This window comes from Eubalaena glacialis, chromosome 7 (genome assembly GCF_028564815.1).
Source record: "Eubalaena glacialis isolate mEubGla1 chromosome 7, mEubGla1.1.hap2.+ XY, whole genome shotgun sequence".
Taxonomy (NCBI): Eukaryota; Metazoa; Chordata; class Mammalia; order Artiodactyla; family Balaenidae; genus Eubalaena; species Eubalaena glacialis.
In genome coordinates this window covers 105,786,700-105,813,793 of record NC_083722.1, presented here as the reverse complement: position 1 = coordinate 105,813,793, position 27,094 = coordinate 105,786,700, and the positions used below count along the sequence as shown (strand labels likewise).

At 49.0% G+C, this 27,094-nt stretch overlaps 2 protein-coding genes and 1 non-coding gene across 3 annotated transcripts in view; all 3 read right to left on the bottom strand.

The window, feature by feature from the left end:
• The window catches only part of TTLL3 (tubulin tyrosine ligase like 3), a 30,350-nt gene extending 16,009 nt beyond the window's left edge, over positions 1-14,341 (bottom strand). The window contains 11 exon segments of the mRNA XM_061197212.1: positions 443-686; positions 3,839-3,987; positions 6,913-7,108; positions 7,394-7,477; positions 8,341-8,439; positions 9,272-9,386; positions 10,473-10,601; positions 11,660-11,757; positions 11,893-12,061; positions 13,688-13,779; positions 13,952-14,341. Of these exon segments, the coding sequence (XP_061053195.1) occupies positions 443-686; positions 3,839-3,987; positions 6,913-7,108; positions 7,394-7,477; positions 8,341-8,439; positions 9,272-9,386; positions 10,473-10,601; positions 11,660-11,757; positions 11,893-12,061; positions 13,688-13,779; positions 13,952-14,315 (1,739 nt within the window). The 5' untranslated portion in view covers positions 14,316-14,341.
• Positions 14,342-17,060: 2,719 nt separating this feature from the next.
• Positions 17,061-27,059, bottom strand: ARPC4 (actin related protein 2/3 complex subunit 4). Its single transcript, XM_061197244.1, has 6 exons — positions 26,960-27,059; positions 24,352-24,470; positions 22,957-23,068; positions 21,295-21,390; positions 20,133-20,303; positions 17,061-17,967 (listed from the first exon to the last, which is right to left on the bottom strand). The coding sequence occupies exons 1-6, from the start codon at positions 26,960-26,962 to the stop codon at positions 17,962-17,964; spliced, it is 507 nt and encodes a 168-aa protein (XP_061053227.1). The 5' UTR covers positions 26,963-27,059; the 3' UTR covers positions 17,061-17,961.
• Positions 21,716-21,788, bottom strand: TRNAR-UCU (transfer RNA arginine (anticodon UCU)). The gene has a single exon. It is a non-coding gene; the product is annotated as a tRNA-Arg (tRNA).
• Positions 27,060-27,094: the final 35 nt, after the last annotated feature.

Here is a 27,094-nt window from a genome sequence, read left to right as displayed (position 1 = left end):
AGTTACAGAGCTTGGAAGCTTCAGAGACGGAATTTGAACCCAGGGCTCAACAGGCTTCCTCTCCCCCAAAATGAACGCTGCAACCTGCCTCTCTCCTCTCGCATTTCTCCTGATCCCCCTTTACCCCGCTCTACATCCTTTCTTCCATAACACATATCACTTTTAACCCATTAGATGATTTTACTGATTATGTTCATGGCTTGTCTGTTTCTCCCTGCTGGAATATGAACTCTTGAGGGCTGGGCTCGTTTTGTTCACTGCTGTGTCCCACGTGCCTAGAACACTGAACGGCACAGGGTACACACAGGTGGTTGGATGGATAGAGGCCTGCCTGCCTGCAGAGTGTGTTTGGAGGCCCACATTGCCCTGGAGTCGCTGCTCCTTGCCAGCTCCCCAGCTAGACTGGGAGCTCATGGGAGTGAGCGTTCTGGGGGAGGCTCACTTGTCCAGGTTCTTCAAGGAGAAGGGCTGTGTAGAGAAGCGGATGTAGCTGTCGCGGTAGAACCACACAGTAAGTGGGTTCCAGTCGGTCACCAGGAACCACTGTCTCAGATCAAACTTGGTGCCAAAGATGAGCAGGGGCTGCTCAATATACTTCTGTACCACCCACTTGCCGTCCTTCATCACCATGGGATTGCCGTCCACCAGCTTCAGCATCTCCTCCAGGTGGTCCATGCACATGATGCCTTCGGGGGAAACAGGGTGGTCAGGGATCAGGCCAGGCTTGGGCTGGGAGATGGGCCAGGGGACCATGGAGAGTTCATCATAAGCTCTCACCCCCGAAGGACTGATAGGCCCAAGTGGGTAAGCCTGCCCTTCTCCCTGTTCCCTTTGGGAAAGCTGAGAATCTGCTAAGGATTTAAAGTTTTTAAAAAAATTAACCAGTTTTATTTGATGAAAAGGAATATATGCACGGGTAACAATTCAAACAGTATTGGGCTTTTTTAAAAACCACGTGCATAAATGACTTTGATTAGTTTTTCACAATAACTAATGGAATATAAAACAACAGAAGTGAAAAGTAGGCAGTACAAAAGGGTATACAATTTAAAAAAATACATCTCCTTCCCCAGAGGCAGCCAAGTGCTGCTTCGAGGTCCTATGGATAGGCTCCCAGGTTATGGAAGAGTTGAGTGTGCCTCAGTTTCACAGGATTCTATGCACTTAAACATGCTAAGGAATTGAACACTGCTTGGCACTTGGTGAGCATTCAGTAAATGTTAACTCGTATCATTATTACTACTTACCTGTGGAAAACATCCCTAGCTATAGATTTGCTGGCTCAAAGGGTATGTGCATTTTTTTCACTTTATAGAACAAAGATGTTCTACCAATTTGTACTCCCAGTAAGAGTGTATGAGATTGTGTGTTTGCCCACATTCTATCAACACTGTTGATGATTTATTTTTGCCATTCTCTTAGGTAGAATGATATTTTAATTTTATCTGTTTTATAACGAGTGAAGTTAAGTATCTTATGCTAATAAGGCGTTATTTTAATGCTGATACATACAGTTGACCCTTGAACAACACAGGGATTAGGAGCGCCAACCCTCCGAGCAGTCAAAAATTCTCGTATAACTTTACAGTAGGCCCTCTGTATCCGTGGTTCCACAGCCAGGGATTCAACCAACAACAGATCATGTAGTACTGAAGTATGTATATAGTGAAAGAAATCCGCATATATGTGGACCCACGCAGTTCAAACCCACGTTGTTCAAGGGTCTACAGTAAGAATCACAAGGCAAACAAACACACAAATCAATCTCATTTCTTCATTGTTTGGCCCCTCAAACAGTCTGATTGCCCGCCAATGGCACAGAATAACTTGTGCTGGGTTCCCAAGCCAGATCCTTTCTCAAATAGCCAGAATGATCACTAAGATCCCCAATAACATGACGCCTTGTATAGCCAAAGATTGAGGCTGTTCATGACCTCTGACCCAGCAATTTCACTTTTAGGAATTTATCCTAAGGAAATACATGGAAAGGCTACTAAGATATCTGCACAGGATATTCATCACAGTGTTGCTTGTAATAGCAGTTCATCAATCAATAATCAAATAAACAGGAAAAAAAAAATGGTGGCCGTCTAAATATCCATCAGAAAAGGATTAGGTAAGACCATGAGAGTACATCTAAACAAGATTAGACTATGCAGCTGTAAAACAGAATGAGGTAAGAAAGCACATACTGTACTTTTATATAAAATTCAAAAACAGGCAACACTTATCTATGGTATTATAAGTCAGAATAGGGGTTCCCATTGCAGGGAGGTAGAGACCTGGAGATGGCATGGGAGGGGGCCCTCTAGGGTGCAGGTAGTGTTGTATTTCATGATCTGGGTGCTGTTTCCACGAGTGTGTTCACTGTGTGACAATTCACTGAGTTGTATATTCACAATGCATACCCTTTTCAATGAAGTATATTGTATACATACTTCAATTAAGTTTTTCTAAAAATGGAGAGAAAATGTTGAAATACTTTGGGATTCACTGTATTATTCTCTCTGCTTTTGTGTATGTTTGAAAAGTGTCTATAATAATAAGCTAAAAACAGGCAGGGAAGAAAAGCAGATCTAGATGTACTGAAATGGAGTGATCTCCAAGATCTACTGCTAAGAAAAAAGAAAGGTGCAAAAAATAAATGAGTAATACTCACTGATATGGAAAGATATAATAAATGAAAAAAGGAAGCTACCAAATAGTACGCTCTTATTTAAAATAAAATAAAACATGCACACACTCTCCAGATGCATAGAAGAAAGTATAGAAAGAAACACATCACAAGGTGAATTGTAGTTACCTCAGTGAAATCAAGGGTGCCTTTGCTTCCTTCCACTTTTCTGTACTGTCTGATCTTTTTTTAAAAAATAACAAATACGTATTTTCATACTTGGAAAAAACCAACAAAAGTATTTCCAAGGTAGAAAAAGAAAAGACTATGATGCTGGTTTTGAAAAGGCATCCCAACAGGAGTGTCCCATTGTGTGTGGAGCTGCGACAGCTTCACTTGGACATGAACAAATTCACCCAAGGGCAGGCAGTACATGGAGCGATCTGCTGCCAGAAGTCTGTTTTTTACATCTCGGAAGTCCTTAACCATCTTTTAAAGGCTGGGCTAATGCACCATCCCAGCTTGCTGGCTGCCCTGTTCAAATTCCATTCATGCTGAGCAGTCAGAATAATAGCTGAGAATAATAGCTGTTATTACATAGCAGGTACTCTGTAAAAGCACAGGATCTAAGCACTTTCCATATATGATTCTCATGTAATCCTCTCAGGTAGGCATTATTGACTTCATTTTAACAATGATGAAAACGAGGCACGGAAGAGGTTAACTAACCTGCCCCAGGTCTTATGGATATTAGGAGGCAGAGCTGGGGTTTGAATCCAGGAAGTCTCGCTCCCAGCATCCATACCCTTAACCCCTGTACTATACCCTCACAAGGATGCACTGGTCAAATATGAGAGCCCTTAGATGACAAGCAACTGCATGTGAGTATCACCAGACCTGCCTAAAGCATTAACCTAAACCCACAGGGCAGGAGAGGAGGTGCTGGCATCATCATCACAGCAGCCAACATTGACAGGGTGGCTACTGTGCCAGGCACCATGCTGAGTGGTAGATGTACTACCTCACGTAATCCTCAACAGATGAGGGAACTGAGGTTCAGAGAAGTGATATAACTTGCTCAAGGTCACACAGCATATAAGTAGCAGAGCTGGGATTCGAACCTAGGTAGTTTGGCTCCAACAGAACCTGTACTATTTAACTTCCCTGGCCTCTAGCTGGGGAGGGTGTAGGGTGCTGGTACAGGAAGTAGGGGCTGACCCACACCTCGTCCACGGGACTTGGCTCCCGGCTTCACGATCCAGATGTTGCGATCTCCTTCCATGTCCATCTGGGGCACCACTGCCCGCAGCTGCTGCAGGACGTCCTCACAGCGCTGGACCTGAGTGTCGAGGTACCTGAGTTCTGCCCCCTCGCTGTGGGGAGATGATGGGACTTGGGCAGGGCTGGGCCTGGGGGCATCCTGGTGAACAAGGCAAGGGGAGACAAAAGCCCCCTGGCCATGGTCCAACCAGCTTTGGTCACGCCCTTCCCCTAGAGATCCAGATAGGTCTCTCCCAAACCTCCAGCCCCATGCTCAGGGTGTCCCCCAAATCCACCCTGCCCAGGGCACCACCCAGACTGCTGGAATGGGAGAGGATGGGGACATTCTACCTGCTGCACCCCCCTCACTCCAACACTCCACCTTCTGCCACCTCCCTTTCTATTATATTAAAACTGCCTTTGATAGAATTTAATCATACCAGCATCAAATGATGAGGCACCACTATGTGCCAGGCACTGTGCCAAGGGCTTTACCTATATTATCACTAATCCATCTCCAGGGAAATGTTACTGGTCCCATTTTAGAGAAGTATAAACTGAAGGTTGGAGAGTTAAGGGATTTGCCCAAGGCCACACACTGAGTTAAGTGGCAGGATGCAAACTCCACTCTTCCTGATTCTTCCATCCACAGGTGCTTTTGGGGGTTCATTCCCCTCCTAATCAGAACCTAACACTGGTTGATAGGTGGGCCCCTTCCTAGTCTAATTCTTTTCTAGCACATCTGTATCACACATCTCCTTGATTTATTTCTCTTCCCATCACGTACCACCTGACACCCAGACTGATTTGGTTATTGCCTGTCTCCGCTCACTGGAACGTAAGCTTTATGAGAGCAGGAACGTTTTTTGTAGTTGTTATTCTCTGTTGTAGTCCCAACCCCAAGCAGTACCCGGCACTTATTAGGCGCTCCCTGAAAGTCTGTTAACTGAATGACTGGTTGGATAAGTAAGTCCTCTGGCAGGAGCTGGCCTCAGCAACTGGGCTGTACTGACAAGGGTTCATGGACAAAGAGGGACCTGTTCCCTACAGGACACAAAATGTCCTAGCTAAACCAAGTCACAAAATACCCCAGATGGTGGCCTCATCCAAACTCTCCCATTTGTTCTCTTCTGAATGAATACAAAGGAAGCCTCCACAAGACGGTAACATCTCTTTAACATCTTAGCCTCTTGAATGTCTCCAGCCACGGAGGACTTATCTCTCTGTTGCTAAGGCAGGAACAGCAGCAGCAGCTGGGCAGTGCCAGGAACGGGGACAGTCAGATGGAGGGGGCTTGGCAAGGCCTCTTATTCACACGTAAGTCCTGGCTCTTCTATTTCCACAAGGTTTGCTGGAAACTTTTCTGTGGTCATGGCATAAAGAATCTGCTGAGCAAATCTGTGACTTGGCCCAGGAAAGTGTCACATGGTGGTGGCAGGGGCATATGCAACTTGAAAAAGTGTATTCAACATGACAATATGATTTTATATTTAGCAAAAAAAAAAAGTGTTTCTGTGGAAAGTGAACCTTGATAAAAGCCTGGTTGGTGGGGGGAGCAGGGGGAAAAAAAAAAGCCTGGCTGGTGCGTCATGGATTTGTTTTTTAAAAAGTTGAGAAGCAGCGGTAAATACTGAATAGATTAATAAAAGCTAATGATCTGTACTGAACAATTCAAGGCAATGTTATATGATGTAATATTTTATGTAATCCTGACTTTTGAGAGGTTCCTCCAGCCCCCAGCTTACCCCACATCGAGAAATGCAGAGGACTGACATTCTTTCCACCTACTGTTCTAACTCAGTCCTGATAATTCTTAATTTAAGAAGGGTGGCTTCATGTTTTCTGGCAGGTGAGGGGAAAGTATGGGGTCACCTAGTTTTTGTTTCCTGATGTTTAAAAAAAGATACAAATGAATTATTCATCAATGATGTGGGTTTGCTTGGTAAGTCATTCGTCCAAAGTTCATTTATTAGTTCTTCAGTCTCCCCTATCAATCATTAAATCTGTCTGTTCCTTTCTATTCTAACACCATGCCAGCTGAGGCCCTTGGCACTCCCCCCAGCTTACTGCTGTGTGCCCCTGCGGGCAGGGACTTCGTTTCATTTCTGGAGCCTGGCACAACTCCTGGCACATAGGAGGGGCTTGGTAAATGCTGAGTGTGCGCCTGCCTTCGGGGCCCTCCTCCGTCCAGTCTCTCCCACACACTCTGTTGAAGAGTCTCCCTACAACAGCTCCAGGTCCATCGCAATACTCCTTTGCTCTGCTCAAGAACCTTTCCCCGGAGTGTGTTCTGCAAACGCAACCGCTCAGGATGCTTGGGGCGGGGGGCTGGGGTCACGTAAGTACAGGATATACTGCACACTCTGTCTCTCTTGGAGGTTTATACCACCAGTAGGTTCTGAAAAGTCCTGCATCAAGGAAACCTATTTTAGCTAACTTTATTTAACCCAATGTTTTCCAAATGTGATGGACCACAAAAGCCCTTTTTTCATAAACTCTATTTACAGCCTGTAGTACTAGCATCCTGTGTAATACACTTTGGGAAACGTTGCCCTGCAGGATAAAATCTAAATGACTTAATAGAGTCTTACTTTGTGAGTGAATACTATGAGTCAGTGCTGAGAACATCATACAAATTATCCTGTCTAATCCTACCTTTCAGGCAGACATTATTTTTAAACCAATTTTACATTTGAGAAAAGCAAAGCTCAGAAAGATTAGTGATGTTCCCAAGGTCACAGAACTTGGAAGCGGCAAAGGCAGACTCAGGTCTACCTGACAGCACAGCCATGATCTTAGTCACAATGCTATGTCAAGATCTGGGAAGAGTAGTTTGGACCCTATTATGAAGGCAGTGGGAGCTCTTGAGGGTTCTGAAGAAGAACAGTAGGGTGAACGAAACGGGGAGGCTTGGAGAGAGATGGGGGCAGCACTCGACAGACAGGGTCTGTCCCTGAGCATCAGCTCAGAACATGGAAGCTGCCCGAGAGCAAGGGGTACCTGCCATGCTCCATGGCCAGGGCTGCAGAGGTACTCACTGGACCACTTGATAGTAGCGCTGGAGGAAGAGGGACCAGCCCTCAGGGCTCAGGTAGAGCCGAGCCTCCACGTCCTTGTCAATGTCCACGTGGGCCAGGTTGTTAAGGTGCTCCTCGCAGGCGCACAGAGCCTCATCCACAAACTCTGGCGACACTGTCACTGGCTTTTTCTCCTGTTTCTTGGGCTGCTTGTCTCCTGTAGAGACAGGAGGGGGCTGTCACTATCCCATATGCCATGGCCCCCACTGCCCCAAGGCCTGTCACTTACCTGCGACTTCACCCTAAATACACCTGAGGCCCAGCACACACCTGCATCCCCTACTGCCCTGGGACCTATCACTCACCTGGGGCTTTTGTTCTAAATCCACCTGCAGCCCCAGTGCTCACCCTTGGCCCCCAGTATCCCAGGACCTATCACTCATTTGCGGCTCCACCCTAAATGTCCCTGAAGCATCTCAGCACCTATAACCCCAGCACACACCTGCAGCCTCTCTGTGCTTGGGAGTTCTGACACACCTGAGGCCCTTGTGCCCCTGCTCCTGACACATGACAGTCTTCTTTGCACCTGACACACCCAAGAGACAGCAATTGGGCAGTCGGCCTCTGGAAGAGCCAGGGATTTTCCTCCTCCCAGTAGAGCTGCCCCTCACTTCTTCGAATCCCTGGCTGATGAGACCCTGGGTTACAGGATGGAGGCTGTGAGGTAGAAGCTAAGTCCAGAGAGGGAAAAGGCAAGTAATGGGTTGAGCCAGCAGGCAGTGAGGGACTCTCTGTGTCCCTTCACAAGGCACAAGAAGTCCTCAGACCACGTGAAACTACACGGTTTCACAGCTTCCTCTCCTCACAGACCTGAGCTCCCCACAGGGTAGGGATGGACCACATCCTCTTAGTCTGTCCTCTCTAGAGTGCTTGGCCACATGCCAGGCCCATGGGAGGGCTGAATGAGGCAGTGGGTCAATTAACAAATGTATAGGAAGACACTTGGGTAGGTGGTTGGGACAGAAAAATGATGAGTGGATGGGCCGGAGGACAGATAGGTGGTGGATGGCTGGATGGAAAAGAGGTAAATGGATGGGGAGACAAGGACAGGTAGGTAGATAGGTAGGAAGGTGGAGTGGCTAGATGGATAGGGAGTGAGGAGCTGAGAGAAGTAGGTGAATGAACAGAACGACAGTGGGGGGGAAGATGAATGGATGGATGAATGGGTAGGTGCATGTGAGTTGGGTGGGTGAGTAGGTAGGCAGATGGATGGACAAATGGTGGACAGATGGGTGGGTAAATGTACGGATGGGTTGGTAGGAAGGGGTGGTGGATGGGCAGATGGATGAGAAAAATACAAAGACAGATGCATGGATGAACAGGTGGATGGATGTGTGGCTGGCTGGGAGGATAAACAACTGGGGGGGTGGAGGTAACCACAGTACTTACCTGGAGCCTCTTCCTCTTCTGCTTGGATAGAGTATGACTTCCATTCTGACTTTACCACCAGCTTGAGAACGTTGCGGGCAGCTGTCAGCCAGAAGTCCTCTGCTCCCGGGGCAGGGGATACCCTGCTCAGCCTCTAGGCTCCAGGCCTGTTCTGGTTCCAGAACCTGATCATGACCTGCCCCATTTTGGATCCGGAACCTGACTACTGTTTCTGACTCTAGAACCCGGATTAGAACCTGGCTTCTGTTTCAACTGTAGAACCAGACCCAGAACCTCACCTGACTTGGCTCATAGTCTACGTTCAGAATCATGCCTGGATCTGCTGTCTGATTCCTCTCTTCTGTTCCTGATCCACTTTTTTTTTTTTGGTGATTTTTTTTTAATTTTATTTTTTAATTGCTGTATAGTTGATTTACAATGTCATGATCCACTTTTGATACTTATCTAGCCTGAGAACCAGACCTTGGCCCAAAATCTATATCAGATTTGGAGACTAATTTAAACCTAGCATCTAATCTGGATCCAAATTCTGACCTGAATTTAGAGCATGTGCTGGAGTTGGAGCCTATTCTGCCTGAGAATCCCAAAGTCTAGAGCCTTTTCTAGATTTGGAACCCAGTCTAGCCAATGGAATCTGACACAAGGTTGGAACTTACTCTGGATTCCAAACTCAACCAAACGACCAACTTTTAGAACCTGCTCTAGAAAATAAGGAAAGCTACATCAGCTCTTCTGGAGGTCTGGGTTGACCAAGGTAGGAGGCTCATTAAGGGAGGCACATTAGGGAAAGATAAGGATTGGGGATGGAGAAGGAAATCTGCTGGGATAGATGAGGGCATGAGGAGAGAGGCCCTTTGCTCCAGCACCAGCCAGGGCTTTAGCTCTCATCCTTCGGCTTGAGAGTCCAGGCATGGGGCTGGCATCTCCTTACCTATGAAGGCCTTTTTGTCATCCTCAGCCCCCAGGCGGTAGCAGCGCGGGAAGAAGGAGTCGGCATCGGCCTCGTCAAACCACGGCAAATTCCGGAGATTGAGACATAGACCCACCTATGGAGTTAGCCGCTGAGGGGGCAGGGTGGGACTGGCCCAGAGGGCCTCCAAGGGCCCCCACACTTGACACACATCCAGACAACTCAAGGGGACCCTGCTTGGACGTGCTCAGAGCCTCTGCCCCACTTGCTAGGCTTGACCCGTTCATGTCCACCTCCCCGTGTTGCCCATGTGGTTCCTCCGCCGAGTATGCCCCACATCCTTCCTATCCACTCTTTTCACACCCTTAAATACCTGCCTTCTCTAGGAATCCTCCCGGTCCACACTAATAATATACTAGCAGGTCTCAGTTATAAAGCCTATCATTCTTGCCATAACCCTAGAAGATAGGTCTTACTGGTATTCTCATTTAAAGATGAGGAACCTGGGCTTCCCTGGTGGCGCAGTGGTTAAGAATCCGCCTACCAATGCAGGGGACACGGGTTCAATCCCTGGTCCGGGAAGATCCCACATGCCGTGGAGCAACTAAGCCTGTGCGCCACGACTACTGAGCCTGCTCTCTAGAGCCCGCGAGCCACAACTACTGAAGCCCGCGTGCCACAACTACTGAAGCCCGCGCGCCTAGAGCCTGTGCTCCACAATGAGAGAAGCCACCGCAATGAGAAGCCCGCGCACCACAACGAAGAGTAGGCCCCGCTCGCCGCAACTAGAGAAAGCCCACGCACAGCAACGAAGACCCAACGCAGCCAAAAATAAATTAATTAAAAAAAAAAAAAGATGAGGGCCCTGAGGCTCAGAGAGGTGAAGTCACTTGTTAATAAACCCAGCTAAGATATAATTGATCCATCAGCCAGATATGCTCTGCTTGGAGAGAAGGGTCCTCCTGCTCACGATCACCGGACATGGTGTTTGTTCTATCTCCAGATCCCATTTGGATCCTGGAGTCTATTTTAGGCACCATGTCTACATGTGCCAGACATGCTGCAGGCGTTGGATTTGAACCCAGGACTGTCCGAATCCCACTGAGTCATATACCTCCCCATCTCCTGAGAACTCTTACTGACGAGGAGAACAGGGAGTGGGGTTGCCGGCCAAAGGGCGGGGGGGATAGAAGCTGCCATGCCCGCACCCTGGAGAGCCCACCTTTGTGGTAAAGGAGCCCGCCCGGGCATAGTGGTTTATCATTTGATCCTTGGAGAGGAAGCGACAGTCCAGCACGTCCCGCCGAGTGGTCCAGATGAAGTAGGGGATCTCGTTCCGAACCATGCGCGACTGTGGGGAGGGGAGGAGACAGGGGAGGCTAATGTGAGCAGCACAAGGCCCGAGGAGGCTTCTCCCTGCCCTGCTGAGCAAGGTGGGTGAATGGAAGGAGAGGATGCTACCAAGGGGGCCTCTAGCCCACACGCCATCTTTGTGTACATTAAGGAAAGACATCTCTTCCTCCGGGGCACACACTGGGTGAGCAGAGAGCAGGTGCGCTCGCAGCTCCTTTGGCCAGGTGCCCCTAGGCAGTGACTAAGCCCCACAACTGAACGCCACACCTTGTTCTGGCTCTTGGCCATTAGTGACTTGCTCAATGGCATGACTGTGACTCCAAGCTGATGGGCACACAGCATGTGACAAAGGCTCTCTCGTGGGCTCCACCTCTCTCCATCCTTCCTGCAACTCTGGGAGGTAGGATTATTATTATTATCTAACACCATGTGCCAGGCCCTGTTCTAAGCTTGCCATGTCAACTCATTTAATCCTCACCACGACCCTATGAGGTAGGTGCTACCATTATCCCCATTTCACAGATGAGGGAACTGAGGCACAGGGACTTGTCCATGGGCTCACAAGGTTGGGCCATATGGAAGTGGCAGTCCTCAACCTCGCCTGACAGACCAAAACAGCAGTTTGGTCTACTTCAGCTCAGTAAGTGGTGGTGCAAAGACTGAAAGCCAGGTGTCCCCATCTCAGCGCACACACCCTCCACAACATCACATCAGCCTCTTTCAAAACGTTTTAAGCCCTTCCTGCTAGCCTTCCCTTGCTGGGGACGGGGGAAGATGAACTATGGGGTTTTTATTTGGAAGGGGGAATTACCAGGCGTGGAGGTTGTGCCGGCTTCTGATAACAACCTAGCAAACACTTCTGAACCCAGGCCAGCCTTGTCTGTGTCCCTCACCACTCCGCTGGCCTGCCTAGGCTTTAGAGAACCAATCAGTTTTTACCACAGATAGGGAAACTGAGGCCCAGAGAAGGAAAGGACTTGTCTGGGGTCACCCAGCTGGACTCTAGTGCTCTCCCTCAAACGAAGCAGACCCCTGTCCAGCCCCCTGGGCCCTCACCATCAGAGCATGTGTCCCATGCAGGTCATCAAATTCCAGTAAATCATCGAAGTCGAACAGCTGTGGTGGCCGGAATGCCTCATCCTCATCTTCGTCCTCTGTGGATGCAGAGCCCAGGCCTGGTAAGGCCCCTGTCCCCACCCCACAGGCCCATATCACAGCCTCAACCCTGGGACAGCGGGAACCAAAGGGATGGGACTCAGGAAGTCTGGGGAAAGGGAGGGATTGCTCACCATCCTCAATGGTGTCACTGTCACCCATGACTGAGCTATCCAGATCCTTGTGTGGTGGTGGCAGCGTGGTACCCAAGTGATGGACCATCTTCTTCTCCACCCAGCCCCTCCGGCGCAAAAGGCACCGGATCACAGGGTAGCGGCCTTGGATCATGAAAATCTTCTTCTGCTGCAAGGTGACAGAAGAAAGCTTGTTCAGTAAGTATAGCCTAAGTGCCAGCCACAGGGGATATAATGGTGAACCAGACAGCTATGGTCTCTGCCTTCAGGAAATTTTTATATTCCAGTAGAAGAGACAGGCTATAAATAAATAGAAAAATAATCTGCATAGTAATCATCATAAGAGTAACTATATTTATTTGCTAATATTTATCGAGCACCTACTATGTGTTAAACACTTATATACATTACTAACAATGATATGTATTTTTAGTAGATACTATTATCACCACTTAACTGGTTATGAAACAGAGACATAGAGAGATTGAGTAGCTTGGCCACACAGTGGTTAAGTGAAAGAGCAGGAATTTACATCCAGGCTGGCTAGCTCAAGAAACTGGATCTTAATGGGGACGCAGAGAAACACAGTCAGGGGAGGCTGAGAAGGAGCCAGGAATGTGCAGAGCCGGGCAAATGGCAGTTCAGGCAGAGGGAAAAGCATGTGCAAAGGTCTTGAGGCTGGAGAGGTTGGGAGGAACTGGAAGAAAGCCAGGGTGAATGGAGTGTGGAAAATGAGGGGGAGACCTCCTGAGAGGTAGGAATAGACTGTGGAAGGTCCTGCAGGCCTTGGAACGAACTTGAATTTTATATTAAGAGTAGCGTGAAGCAATAAAGCGAAGGGAGGGAGTGACATAGTTGGAGGCTGTAAGTGTGGCTTGCTGGCTTGCTGTCGTATGGAAAACAGATGGAGGGGACAAGGATGGAAGCAGGGAGACGAGTCAGAAGGCTGTTGTGCTTTCTGCAGGTTCTTACAGTGGAGATGGGAACAAGGCAATAGAGTTGAGATTCGTTTTGGAAATAGAGACTAGTTTTGCTGATGGGATTAGATGTGTGCGTGAGGGAACAGAAAGATCAGATTTCTGGCTTGAACAACTGGGAGATGGAGAAGACCAGAGAGTAGGGAGGAGAACAGGTTTGGGCAGGAAAATCAAGAGTATGGTTTGGGACATGGGTCTGAAATGCTTTGATATTCCCTGGGCGGAGATGTCAAGTGGGGGGTTGGATCTCTGGAGCGTGCAGTTAGAGGACTGGCTGGGCTGGAAAGGGCATGGAGGGGGCACAGCACACTGACTGGACTCACGGCCAAGGAGACAGGTGTGGAGAGGGACCCAGGGAACCAGGAGTGTCCCAAGAAGTCTTCAAAGGCAACTGAAAAGTAGCTGCCAGGGAGGGAGAAAGGAGAACTAGGAGTGTGCAGACAGCCAAAAGGGAAGGTATGTGGGGGGAGTCGGTGCCTAAGGTGCCAAACCAAGGTCAGGACAGAAAAGGGACTGACTGCTGGATCTGGCTCCTTGGAGGTCACCAGTGACCTTGACTAGAGTGGTTCCCGATGGGAGTGGGGGAGGGCAGGGAACCAGAATGGTGGGAGCTGAGGAGTGAATCCCAGGTAAAGTAGACAATTCTGCCAAGAAGTCTGGCTGTGAACGGGGTATTGAAAAACGGGGAAGTATTTGAAGATGGGTGTGGGATCAAGGATTTTTTTCTTGTATGTTTTCTAAGGATGGGAGAAAATAGTGCAGGGAGGCAGGATGAGCTACTCTCCAGGCCCTTCCTAGACCCCCAAGCTCCCTCCGACCTTGATAGCTCTCTCCACGTGGATCTTGGCGTTTCTGAGCCGGCCCATGTGTTGAGACGCCTTGGAGAATCCTCGCCAAAGGACAAGAGAACCTGCAGAAAGATGCGCAGTGGGGCTGGGGTAGGCACCCCTCCTCTCTCTCCACTCTTCATCCGGATGCTCATCCTCTACAGCTCTTCTCCGTATCCCCACGTCCGCCCCCAGTCTTCTGGTCCTGGCCCCAACCGCCTCGGGCCAGGAGGGGCGGGCCGCAAGGGGCCTCACCGTCCTGCGGCGGGGCGTCCTCCTGGGCCGGGGTGGGCGAGGGCCCAGGGGGGCGGGGATCCGCGGCTCCCTGGGTGTGGCTGCCGTGGGCCGAGGACTCGAGGTCGCAGCCTAGGCGGCGCGCGGAGTCTAGGCTGCCGGCCCAGCGTTGGCCGCCTGCCGGAGCCTCCTCTGGAAGCCGGAACTCGGAGTGGCCCGCCGAGGGCCATGGGGCGGGGGGACTGGTGCGGGGCTCGGGCGGCAGCAGCTTTCGCGGCCAGCTGCACACGGGACCCCCGTCCTGGCGGTACCAGGCGGTGGAACCGCGGGGTGTAGCCACCAGCTCCCCCGCCCTCAGGAGCAGCGCCGCGCCGGGGCCGTGCATGCGCCCCTCGCCGCGCGCGCGCGCGCGTTCCCAGTGCCCCAGAGCCCGCCTCCCCTCCGCTCGCAGCCGCGTCTCCGCGGGAAGGCCCTTCGGTGCCCGAGCTGGGCCCTCCGTTCTGAAGCCCCGCCCTCTTTTTTGTCGCCTTAGAAACCATTCACCCGGCACAATCAGGCCTCGGATGGAGGATTCGGCGGGACTACTTCCAGCAGGCCAAACTCCGAGCCTCACCTGCCCCAGACCCTTAATGAACAGGGCGCTGGAGTTGGAAGCGCAGAGCACTGGTCCGCCAGTTTCTAACAGAGTCCTGATTCTTTATCCAGCGCTTCCTGGGGCTTCAGTTATTCCGCAGTATTCATAGGGGACCACATGCTAGGTGGTGAGCTAGGTGCTGGGGACCGGAAGAACCACCTAGAGATGGTCCCTGATTTCACGGAGCTTACAGCCAAGTGAAGGGGAAACAAACAAAAAGCGAGCAACAAAGGAATAAAACAGGTGTAGGTATGATAAGGGCAATGAACAAGCAATGAACTGAAACTAGGAAGGGGGCACACTTTATATAAGGTAATCAAGGATGTCCTCTCTGAAATGGTGACATTTAAGCTGAAGCCTACAGAATGCAAAGGTGTTGAGGAGTTCGCCAGGGGAAGAACAGCATTCCAGGGAGAGGAAAGTCTCAGCAACAGCCCTGAGAGAGTAAGAACCTTCCTGGGGAACTAAAAGGAAGCCAGTGTCCTGGTGAGACCTGATCAGATCTGCAGGACCTGGCAGATGGAGCTAGGGTAAGGTCCTTGGGGGTAGATTTGAAAGCCAGGGCAGTATTATGGGGAAAATAATGAAGTGCAGAACACCCCCCCCCCAAAAAAAAACCCCTCAGAAATAAAGTCTCATTGTTTGAGTCGACTGCAGAAAAAAACAAGTTATGCAACAGCCCTCAAGACAAGACTGTAAGCAACCTTTTTGGAAGCAGTAGGAAAGTGTTAACCTCAAATGTCACAGGTGAGATAAATAAGGCTCCAAGACGTTAAATAATTTGCCTTAAATCACACAGCAGAGGCAGCACTGGAACCCAGATCTGACTCCAGAGCCCCACTCTGAAACAGAAATGCTATTAAACACAAGTCCATGTCATCGCTCAGAAGGGTTGCCTATCAGTCATGCAAGTACCAAATGGACAGTTTGTGAGGCAAACTCTAGCAATGCCCACTCAAGCAAAGTCCACGAACCCAGCTTTGTTAGTCACTGGTAGATCTGCTCATACAGTGACGGTGGGTCCTCCACAGAGCTGTCCAGCCAACCCTAACCACTGAAATCACCCTTCCCAACCCTGTGGCTGGTGACTGGGCTTCCCAAAAGGCATGCCATCAGGAGAGGACCGGCTGATTGGCAACCATCCAGTCTGTACTCACCAGCCAGCAAATTTGGTTTTAGGGGCTCTGAACCCTGGGAGATGGATCTGTGACAAATGAGAGTTCTGGCTGGCTCACCCAGGCAATGCTGTCGTGTGAGGGCTGAGTGAGCAGCTACCATACTCTAGTGGACATCCACCTTCACCTTGAGCACCTTCATGAGAGCAACATTCACTGCAAAGCTAGGATACAGCCATATGCCCCAGAGAAGGGCACACCTAGTTCTGCAAGGCAGGAGGTAATGTCATAAAGGGGATGATAGCTGTCCAAGCTGCCCCCACCCCCAGCCCCTCCATCCTTAAGTCTTTAACAGTACCTTTTCCTGTTTCAAGAGACCCCTTTTGGCCACATGGAAGAAACTCTTTTGAAAACTCAGCTCAAAGGCCAACCCTTCTGAAACTTTTCCTGACATCCTCTTCCATAAAAACACCCCCTGTGGGCCCCCCCAGACTTCCACTAGTGAATCTGAAATGCTTCAACGCACCTATTTACACACCCAGCCGTTTTACTGACCCCCAAGTCTCTCTGAGACAGGGATGATGTCATCCCCCACGTCCAGCACAATGGAAGTTACCAAACAGCTTGGATACTGGGCTGGTGGAAAGATCAGTTACTGTTAATTCAGTACCTGTACGGCAGGTACTGTGTCAGATTTACATTATCTCCACTTTAAGAAACTGAGGCACAGACTATTAATAACTTGCTCAAATTCATCAGTAAGAATCAGGGCTCAAGACATTTTTTTTTAACTTCAAGGTATCACTAAGGTTTAGTGCTGTCCAAGAGAACTTTCTGCAATGATGGAAATGTTCTATTTACATACCCTGTGACACGGCAGGCATCAGCAACTTGTAGCCATTGAGCACTGGTGGGACTGAGACAGTAGATTTTAAACTTTTTTAACTGTAACAATTAGACACACGTGGCTAGTGATTACTGTCTTAGCACAGGTAAAGGCAGAAATCTTGGATTTGAACTCTATCCTCTTGCTCACTAGCTGGGAGATTTGGGGCAGGCTGCTGCATCTCATGGAACCTCAGTTTCCTTAGCCATGAAATGGGATCATTATTTCTCTGAGGTTACCTTCTAGCCCAAATGAGCTCATTACGTGGAAAGGACCAAAGCTCTATATAGGCAGAGAGAGCAGTTTCAGAAATGGGTGGAGCCTGGACTGCAATGGAGGTCTCTTGGGTTAGGGCCCTCGGCAGGACTAACGCCAGGGGCCAATCATGAAACTGTCTCTGGTGGGGACCCCCAGGCCCAAGTGCCAGCCAGATTGTTTTAGGGAAGAAAAAGCCTCATCTCCCCTCTTTTCACGTATACACAGAGAGCACAGACCTCATGCACCCCCAGAGGGGCAAAAAGAGACTTTAATTAGGGGAGGGAGGATCCACCAGAATAAGAAAAGGTACAGTGAGCGTGGGAGCAGAGGAGCCAGAGCAGGCAAGAGGCCCCAGCCGGGAAGCTCTGGAGGACTCACCTCTCCACCTCTAGCACAGGCACTGCACTGACAGACAAGGCGAAACAGCAGCCCCTCTCAGCTGGGAGGGCACGAAGAGGCCCCTGCGGCCAGAGGCTGCCTAGCTTTCAGGCCCCAGCTCCTAGGCGTGGCTGGTGGCCACCAGTTCAGCCCTTGTCCCCAACCAGTGCTGGGTGGCCATCTTCAGGCAGAGCTCAGGAAGCTGGCAGAGGGTCTCCACCGCTTCTACTGGGCCCAAGGAAATAAGAGAAGGAGGGAGAGGAACTGGAGTCTGAAACCTCCCTCCCTCCCCATCTCGGGTGGCTCCAGGGAGGAACAGTAGTCGCCTTCTGGCTCCAGGCCTGCCCAGACCCACAGCGACCAATAAGGTACAATCACTGGGACCAGTCACAGCCACTGGAGGTGGAGGTTGTTTGTTTAAAAAAAAAAAAAAAAAAAAAGACAAAAAGGTTACAGTCTCCTACAAGCACAGAGTTTTAAGTTTCAAGACGTTAAAAAAAATCTGTCCCAGCCCAGGGGACTGAACATCAGAAGCCAGCCTGACCAGGCACATGTGGCCTTGGGGCAGGTCCACTGCTGCTTTGCTGCCCAGCTAGCAAGCACACCCCACCTCCCACATCTAATGCCCACCCCGAGACCCAGCTCCCCTCCGCTGCTGCTGCTGCCGCCGCCGCCGCTGCTCTGGGGAGTAACTCCAGGACGCCTTCGCAGAGACACGGGGGAGTCTGAGGGGGAAGGCCACGAGATCCAGCCAGATGCTTTAAAACTGTCAAGAGAACCAAGAGGCGGTGAATGATGGTTATTACTGTATCCTCGGAGGCCTGCTCTGGGGAGGTGGGTTGATTTGAGAGCTGCAGCTGTACTCAGATCTCTGCAGGGCAGGGTTGGGTCTCAGGACACCCTGTGGGCACGCTCTAATTTAGCCAGCATTCAGCAGTGACCTTTGGGGCACTGGCCCTAAAACCTAGCACTGGACAAGGCAGAAAAATTAAGGGTGATGCGGGTTTTTCCACAGCTCCCCTTGGCCGTGCCACAATGGCTGCCAAAAAGCCCTGTCACAGTGCCTTGCTTGCTGAACTGAGGTTGCCTTCTTTACAAATGGGGGCTCACATGCAAATGCTTGGGGATTCAGAGAGGGACCCAGGATCTGGTACTCTGTGTCAAGCTCTGGGTGGTCCTCCAAGTAGGACAGGCCCTTGAATGCTTTCTGCCCTCAAATATCTCCCATGGTGCCTAGAACAGCCCTGGATATTTTATAGACCAGAGATTGTGGACCAATGGCCCATGGGCTGAACTCAGCCCAAAGATGAGCACTGTTTGGCCCAGGGTTTAAAAGAATATGAATTAGTCAATATGAATATGAATTAGCCAACCTTGAAAATATAGTACACCGCACAAAGATCCAGATTTTGAGATTCTTTTGATGAAGCCACGGAGGGCCAGAGCTGTGCGGTGGTGATCCTCTTCAGGTGAGGCACGTGCTCACCAGGTCCCCACATAGCCCACCTCACTCATGTACATTACCGGCCTGACCCTTACATGCACCTGATGCCATAATACTATCTTAGATCTTTGAGTCTGAAAACTCCAATTCCTGGTTCACTCACTTACTGGCTGAGGCACCTTGGACATATGACTTAACTTCCAGAGCCCAGATAATTCATCTATGAAATGGGGATGACACCTGATTCAAAGGTTGTTTTAGGTATTAAATGAGACACATGAATGTACTTTTTAGCTGTATTACCACAGAAATGTAATTACTGTAACAACTAAATGACTGTTGAATGAATGACACAAATACTAAATTGGGACAAGAACTATTTTTCTTCAGTTGAATTTAGAGACCTCCCAGTGCCCTGGCCATATAGCCTTGTGCTACAATACAGGGAAAGCTTACTATGCACCAGGTGACATGCTTTATACACATTTCCTCATTAATGCTCAACCACACGGAAAGGTACGGATTAATTAACAGTCTCACTTCACAGCCGAGGAAACTGAGGCTTAGTCGAGAGGTTCTGTAACATGCCCGAGGAAGCAGTGGAGCCGGCCTCACACATAGGTGGCCTGACTCCACGGCCTGTGTGACCTGAACAAGCGCGTTCCCCTGCGTGCACAGTACAGCTACTTTGTACACTGGCTGTCCTCAGTATAATTAAAGCCCAGGGGAAGTGGGTGTAATATCCATTTTCAGGAATTGGAGCTCCTCCTGGGCTGGACCTGTACGCACTGGTAGGAGTAAACACGAATTCTACCATCTAGGGGTCATAGTTGACTGAGCGGAACATAGCAACAAACCAAGGACTGTTTGGAAAAAGAAAAAAAAAGAGAAGGCACGTCGTGATTGACTAAAAAAGAACAACTGTGTCATCATTTCATCAGTGTAAACAATTCGTCCTCCTCAAAGGGCTGTAGTCCTTTCCGTCACGAAGCCACAAACAACTAAAGAGGGATCTGTAGGACTTAAGCCATGAAAATGATGGAAAACAGGCTGAAGAAATCATGACTTTAAGCCTGAGAAACAGATGCCGAAGGAAACTATTCCAGTCTGTTTGAGAAGTGGAATTATACTATGATTAACTGTCCTATACTCCTAGAAAATTCACATGTGGATTTAACTTGCCTCACTCGGGGATTGAACTAGATACAGGGAAGGACTGTGTACATTTTGAGATGTAGAAATGAGCGACTAAGAGAGGCATCCCCCAGGCCCCCGGAGATGGAAAATGCCCTGCAGCTCTCCAACATGAAGCACGGTCCCTCCCGCCCCAAGGAATCGGGCTGACCTGCAGCCCACCAGAGTTCCTAGAGGCCTCAGGAAATATTCATGCACAGTTGGCACCACTTTCCCACCGGATGCTAAGTTCTCAGCACAACCCATAGGTCTTTCTATTTCTGGAAGGAAACCAGGAAGGCCCCTACACTTACATTCTTGAGGAACTCTTCGGCCACAATGCGTGCACGGGCATTGACCGACAGCTTCATCTCACTGATCTCCTTGTCGATTTCTTCCATGAAGTGGATCACAAAGTCCACCAACTTGTGTTTATACATCTGCTCTGTGTGGAAGTTGGTGATCAGAAAACTGATGTCATACCCCTAGGGAAGGAAGACAGTGGGGAGCAGGGAGAGAAGAAACAGGAGAGAATCAGCATCCTGGGGGCACTGAGCTGGCCATGCCCTCTACGTCCACTTAGCCACATGCTTCCAGCTGCTTGTGACCCTATCCCAAGCTACATGCCCTTCAGGCAGCAGCCCACCTGCTCTGGTGGGGTGTGTATGTTGGATCCAAGGAACCAACAGTTGGATCAACTAAACCCAGTTGAGAATTTTGTGTCTATCAGACATCTCTGGCAGACTATCTGTGGCACGGACAGTTGCATTCAGAATGAGTCAAGGAAGAGTGAAGGGACTGGAAATCCTGTCAAAGAAGAATCTCATCAAACAAAAGGAACATCTAGTCCAGAGAGAAGCGAAGATGCTGTGGGAGAAGGATGGGACTGAGGTCTTTAACTATCAGATGGGCTGTGTGTAGAAGAGCAATTTTATTTATTCTGGGTGGCCCTGGAGGTTAGATCTAGGACCAGGAGAGATTTTAGCTCAGGATGAGGACAAGCTTGGCCAACATGTCTAATGCGTCTGACGATGGTGTTTGCTGCTGTGTGTGGTAGTTGCTTAGTCACTGGCAGAGAGTCGGTCTGGCAGGGAGTCTGTAGAGAGGACTCAAGTACAAAGTCAGGCAACAATTGACCCAATGTCAACTGTGGCCTTGAGACTATGATTGAGTTGGTGGCAGAGTTTAGATTTCTGATTCATCATGCCCTTTCTGCCACTAGACTATAGGCTCTGGGAAGGTGCACAACGCATCTCATCTTTTTTGCCTTTTCCATGGTTGAGGCAGACCCAGCCTCCTAAGCTGATTCCCCTTATTCCCACAACAGCCGAAATGAAGGCCAACTCTCAACTAAGGCTGTGGGTGCCCTACAGCTGGGGGAGCAGCATTCCCAGTTCTAGAAACAATCCCAGGCCAGTGACAGTTGACTCGGTAGTGGAATTCTGGGTATTACAAACATATGGATCACAGTCTCACCTCCACTGGTTTCCTTCGGAGGATAAAGAAGTTCTCTGCTCTCATCATCATGAAGCGCATGAACTTGTGACATAAAATCTTCTCGATCTCATCAGCCTGGTGAGAGCAAAGGAGAAATTTGTTTCCCTAAAGCTGACACTCTAGGCCAATGGAAATCTGGAGCATGGTCTTCTGACTGCAATTTCCCCCAGGTTCGCTGGAGGTAGTGGGGTTGGGTATTGGAACACCACCACCTGAACTCTGAATCGTGGGGTAACTGGTTGCCAACTGAAAAGAGGGTCTACTACATTAGCGCCCTCCAACTTAATGGGACGTTATCATGATCTTGCCTTCACCCTTTCCAGAAAAGTAATTCTGGCAAGCCCAAATCTTTTTTTAGTTTTTATTTTTTGGCCATGCCGCATGGCATGCAGGATCTTAGTTCCCCGACCAGGGATCGAACCTGTGCCCCCTGCAGTAGAAGTGCAGAGTCTTAACCACTGGACCGCCAGGGAAGTCCTGGCAAACCCAAACCTTTTATCTGTTCCTTCCAGAGTCCTCATCTATATTCAAAACTACCCTTTCCTTTCTTATCTCACTAGTGCTACATTTTCCAGTCTGTGATACATACTGTGAAGAATATCACAGATAACCTTAGGTGGTCTCCACTTTAGTAACAATGAACATCAAACAATCCCCAAAGTTTCTCTCTGATGAACTCTCAACATTTCTGAAGGAAGAATTTTGCTGCACAGGGCAGACACGCCCTTAACAGCCCCCAACACTTGTTAATCTCCCCTTTCAACAAAGAGAGAAGGCCCTTGGGTTAGAGCTTTCTATAGGCAAAAGTGTCTAGTCTGAACTTAATAACCTTGTTTTGTTTTCAATGTGCTTGTTTTTTAGAGTTGTCCTCAATTTGGCAAGTGGTATTATTTTTCCATTTGTGGCACAAAGTTTCTTTTTCAAACAAACTTAAGTAGGAGAAAATAAGTTGGGTTTCCCTGGTGGCGCAGTGGTTAAGAATCCGCCTGCAAATGCAGGGGACACGGGTTCGAGCCCTGGTCCGGGAAGATCCCACATGCCGCGGAGCAACTACGCCCGTGTGCCACAACTACTGAGCCCACACGCCACAACTACTGAAGCCTGCGTGCCTAGAGCCTGTGCTCCGCAAAAAAAGGAACCACCACAATGAGAAGCCCGCGCACTGCAAGGAAGAGTAGCCCCTGCTTGCCACAACTAGAGAAAGCCTGCGCACGGCAACGAAGACCCAGCACAGCCAAAAATAAATAAATAAAATAAATTTATTAAAAAAAAAGAAAAACAAAAAGAAATTACACTTCATATTTTTACCCTAAATCTCACTTTCGGAGTTTATGGCTATCAAATTGATACTGTTACTGCTTACTTTTCTGAACTGGACTTATCCTTCATTCCTTAGGAAAAGTTTTGTGACCTGACACCAAACTGGCCTGTAGCCTTGGCTGCTACATTTCCTGCCTTCTAATCCAGAGCAAGGCCTAGAAGATGGGGCTGATCTCTCTTTATTCTACCGAGCTGACGAGTTTGGCAATCATTTCCTGGAAACAGAACCTGGGTTTCTTTGCACCCTGAATCTGGCATGCTGATCTCTCACATGGGGGCCCCTGGCCTCCTGGTGAGGCAGGGGATCTGTGGTGAGCTCACCTGTTTCACAGCAATGCTGACCCGGACAGAGTTGATGGAGCCTTCAATCAGAACCTTTTCCTTCTCATTCCTGCTGATGGTCACAGGCTGTAGCAGGAGCTCTTTGCTACTCCTGAAAACACAAAATCACAGAGGCCTCTGTACTATAAAAGAACAGAATGGTCAAGGAGACCCCACAGCAGGTCCTAGAATCACTATCTGGGACCACAGAGTCCAAGGAATAGGAGACTCACAAGCAGGGGTGCTCCAAGATGGGGGCCAGCAAGCATGTTCTCCAGCAGAAAGAGCACAGGCTCTGGAGTCAGGGCGAAAACGTTTTGAAATCCAGCCTCCTCTGTTACTTTCCTTGGGCAAGTTACCCTGTTGGAATCTCAACTTCCTCATTTGTAAAATGACTCTGATTCCTATTTCACTGCTGAGGACTGAGAGAGATCAAAAAGGGTCAAGTGTCTAACAGTGTGCCTGGCACATTGTAGGAGCTTTACAAATGACAGCTCTTATTTTCATAACTATGGGCAAACCCATACACTGTTTAGGGAATGAGGAGAGAGCCTGCCTTAGAGATAAGGACAAGCTAAAATCGAACAGTCTGGCCTCCTTTAATGATCAATCCAGAAGGATTCACTTGTTCAGCATTAAGATCCCTCTCAGCTCAGCTCCCATTTTGATGTCCCTAGATCCCTGTGATGATAGTTGGTAGTTAACTATGGTGGTGGTATCTGGGAGCTATTATCCTTTAAAAATGCCTATTGGAAACCATATATGTTAAGTAGCATAACAGGGCACATCCTAACATCTTGTCAGTTTTCTTAAATTCAAATCATATCAACCTAGTGTGGTAACACTGCTTATCTCAGTTGTATATGTCCCAGATTAAATTTTAAAGGGGAAAAAGAATAATTTATTTACAAAACATAAATTACATAAGAGAAAATAATCCCAAGTACGGAATATTTGGCGTGGACGATGGAAGAGTCCAGTTTTTTTTTGGCGGTGGGGGGGGGGGGGGGGCGGGGCGGGGCGGGGGAATCCTTGATCTTTAAATTAGAAAAGAATAGAGATGGCATCTCAGGTAACTGAATTCTTAGTCTTCTCCTTAAACTGCCAGAGGGCTCACTAACTCCATGGGAGATAATTTCCAAATGGCCCTACGCTGAGAAGTCACACCTTGTGTCAAGCAATCTTAACTCCAGAGCAGCTTCTCCCCTGAGTTTTGTCCTGCCAACCCACTGACCCTATTTTCTGAACTTCAAATTGGGAACCATTGTTCATCTGGCAGCAAGACAAAAAATGTGAACTGTAGCTGTACTGACAACTCCAGGATGGAAGTTGTTCATGGCACACAGTCATCTCTGGGTGCTGCACCCATCAACCCCACCCCTTTCCCTTCCCTACCTGACTTCCACTTCCGGCTTGTTGTGTCGTTCCACCACCTGGGAGGAGAAATTCTCCAGGCAGAGGGCAGCCTGCAGTGTGGCCCGCACGGCACTCAGGTAGGGACGGAGAGTGGCAGTCTGTAGGAAAAAAGCCAACAGAGGATCAGAATTTGTCTCACCAAACCCACTGGTCCCCTAGCCCAGGTACACAGGAGCCAGGCAGTACTCAGGGTCCCTGACTCTCAGACACTACAGTAAACAGAATAGACTAGGCCTTCAAGGTGCCTTTCATTCTAGGTTTAGAACAGTGGTTGTCAACAGGGGACCATTTTGCCTGCCAGGGGACATTTGGCAATGTCAAGACATTTTTCATTTTCACAACTTGGGGTGGGGTAGGGGTTACTGGCATTGAGTAGACAGAAGTCAGGCATACTGCTAAATATCCTACAATGCACAACAAAGAATTATTCAGCCCCAAATAGTGCTGAAGTTGAGAAACTCTGGTCTAGAAGCATACAGATGAATGACTGTCTTCAATCTACCTTTTGAGCCAACAAATGTATAAATCTACAGTGTGCCAGGCACGCTAGGGGCTGGGAATTCAAAGATGATTAAGACCTTCTCTACCCTTAAAACACCTCAACTAGGTCAAAAAAACAGAGAAAGTAACTATGATATAATGGGTAAAATGTAAAATAGATTTACAAATTTTATTTGCAAAAGAAATTGGTTTTGATTTGAAGATGGAAATAAGATTAGGAGGACTTTACAATGATAAAAAGTAGAATGACATTCCTAATAGAGGCAACAGTGTCTAGCTACACTGGCCTATCTTCAGTTCCTCCTATTAGCAAAGTTCTTTCTCACCTCAGGCCTTCACACATGCCAAACCATCTATCTGCAGGCTTTTCTCCCCCTTCTTTGCCTAAGTCATCCTTTAGATCTTGGCTTATTCAGGGAAGGCCTCCTCCTTCCTCAGAGAGGCCTTTCCTGACTTCGCTCTTCATAGCACTTACTATAATTTACAATGACACACCCTTTATATACCTTTAATAAAGTAATTTTCTCCTTCACTAAACTGTAAGCTCCATGGTCAACAGACCATGTCTATTTTATTCAAATTTACATACCCTGCACCTAGCTCAGTCAGCACCTGACATATACACTGTCTTACTCAGTTTCTGTAGAATAAGTGAATGAATGAAAAAATAACTTACGCAAGATCAGAATAACAAAAAAGGGCAGTAAGAGTTCCAGAAGTAGTAATGAGTACAGTGTTGCCGGGAAGCATTTTAGATTCAATGGATGAGGCTGCAGTGGTAGCCTAGAGATTCATGGGGAATCTCAAATGCCAGGCTACTGAGTTTAGCTCTTCTTTTAAGGTGGTAAGGAACTGCTGGGGCTTTCTGAGGAGGAAGTTACACGACTACAGTTGCATGGCAACTCTGTGGAGAATGGACTGGAGGAGAGGGAAGTGAGAGAGCAGGCAGAGAAGGTTATTTAAGGAGGGTAATGAGGGCTTGGCCTGGGGCAATGCAGGACAAGCAAGATTATCTCTGTCAAAATTCAGACAGCAAATCTGAAAAAGGTGCATTTTAGGTGGCCAGCCCTGTGATGCCTGCCCTTTCAAAAACAGAATAGACACATTCTCGTGTAATACCTCAACAAGTTTGATGTTTAAAAAATCAAGAGGCATGACCTAAATTAAAACAAAAAAAGAACATCCCAGCTTTCTAGCTGACATAAGAGGACACAGACGCGGAATAAGTAACACAGGAGGACGAGCAAGCTTAGGGAGAGAAGATGAGTTTTGATCCAGAGGTCTAATTTCAAGGTGTCTTCAAGATATCCAGGTGAACCTTGAAAGAGAGCTAGGAAGGTAGATTTAGGAGTCACCATAAATCACATGGTCACGAAAACCTGTACATTAAATAGGTATCACCAGAGAGTGTAAAGAAGAGGAAGGTAGTGAGCCAAAGTCTCAATTTCCAGGAACACCCACAGTTATCAAGAGGACTTCCTGGAAGGGAGGGGTCAGCAGTATGAGAGCTTATATTCTACAGTAAGGTTGATACGGTTGAGTTCTGACCAGGAAGGCGTCGGCGTAGAGGCAGCATAAAGGAGATCCTTCAGTGAGGCAGAAGCAAGGCTGGGGCAACATGAAGAGTGGGATAAGCAAGTGTGGAAGTTTCCCTGAGAGAACTGTGGGGTCAAGCGGGCAAGAGAGAACAGGGGAGTGTACTTAGTGAAGGTCTACTCGGGGTAGGGAGGTGGCCCTACTACGTGCCTCAGCGGCCCTACTACGTGCTGAGGCTTACTACGTGCCTTCGAGGCGCTACCACAAGCCTAGGAGAGCCCACTTCCGGCTTCCTCCGTGCCTCACTAGCCCCCACCTGCTTCAAAGATTAGACTATGCAGCCGCAAGGCCTGCTTCTTACAAGGGCGTCCCCCGCTCGCCCCTTCCTCACCTCGGCCCCGCCCCGCCCTCTTTCTTTCAGCCTCAGGGTGCCCCCACACCCCCAGCATCCCTCGGCCCAGGGCCTCTCCGCTGCAAAGCCGCATCTCCCCCAGACCCTGATCCTTGAGACAGAACAGCGGGGGTCCCCGGCCCGGGGCCCGTCTCTCACCATCGCGGGCGCTGGCTGGGCCGGAAAGCGGAAGTGCGGAAGTGGCCAGTGCCGCGCCGCCTTCCCTTTCGCGAGAAGCGCAGCCGCAGTCTCCGCCCGGACGTCTGGACTGTACCATCAACGGTCCGAGCGGGG

Coding starts and splice junctions, on each gene's coding strand:
- ARPC4 (XM_061197244.1), bottom strand. Junction 23,069..24,351: donor AAGCCGGAAGTGGAAGTCAG/GTAGGGAAGGGA, acceptor TTGTGTTTTCAG/GAGTAGCAAAGAGCTCCTGC. Junction 20,304..21,294: donor TCCGAAGGAAACCAGTGGAG/GTGAGACTGTGA, acceptor TTCCTTCCCTAG/GGGTATGACATCAGTTTTCT.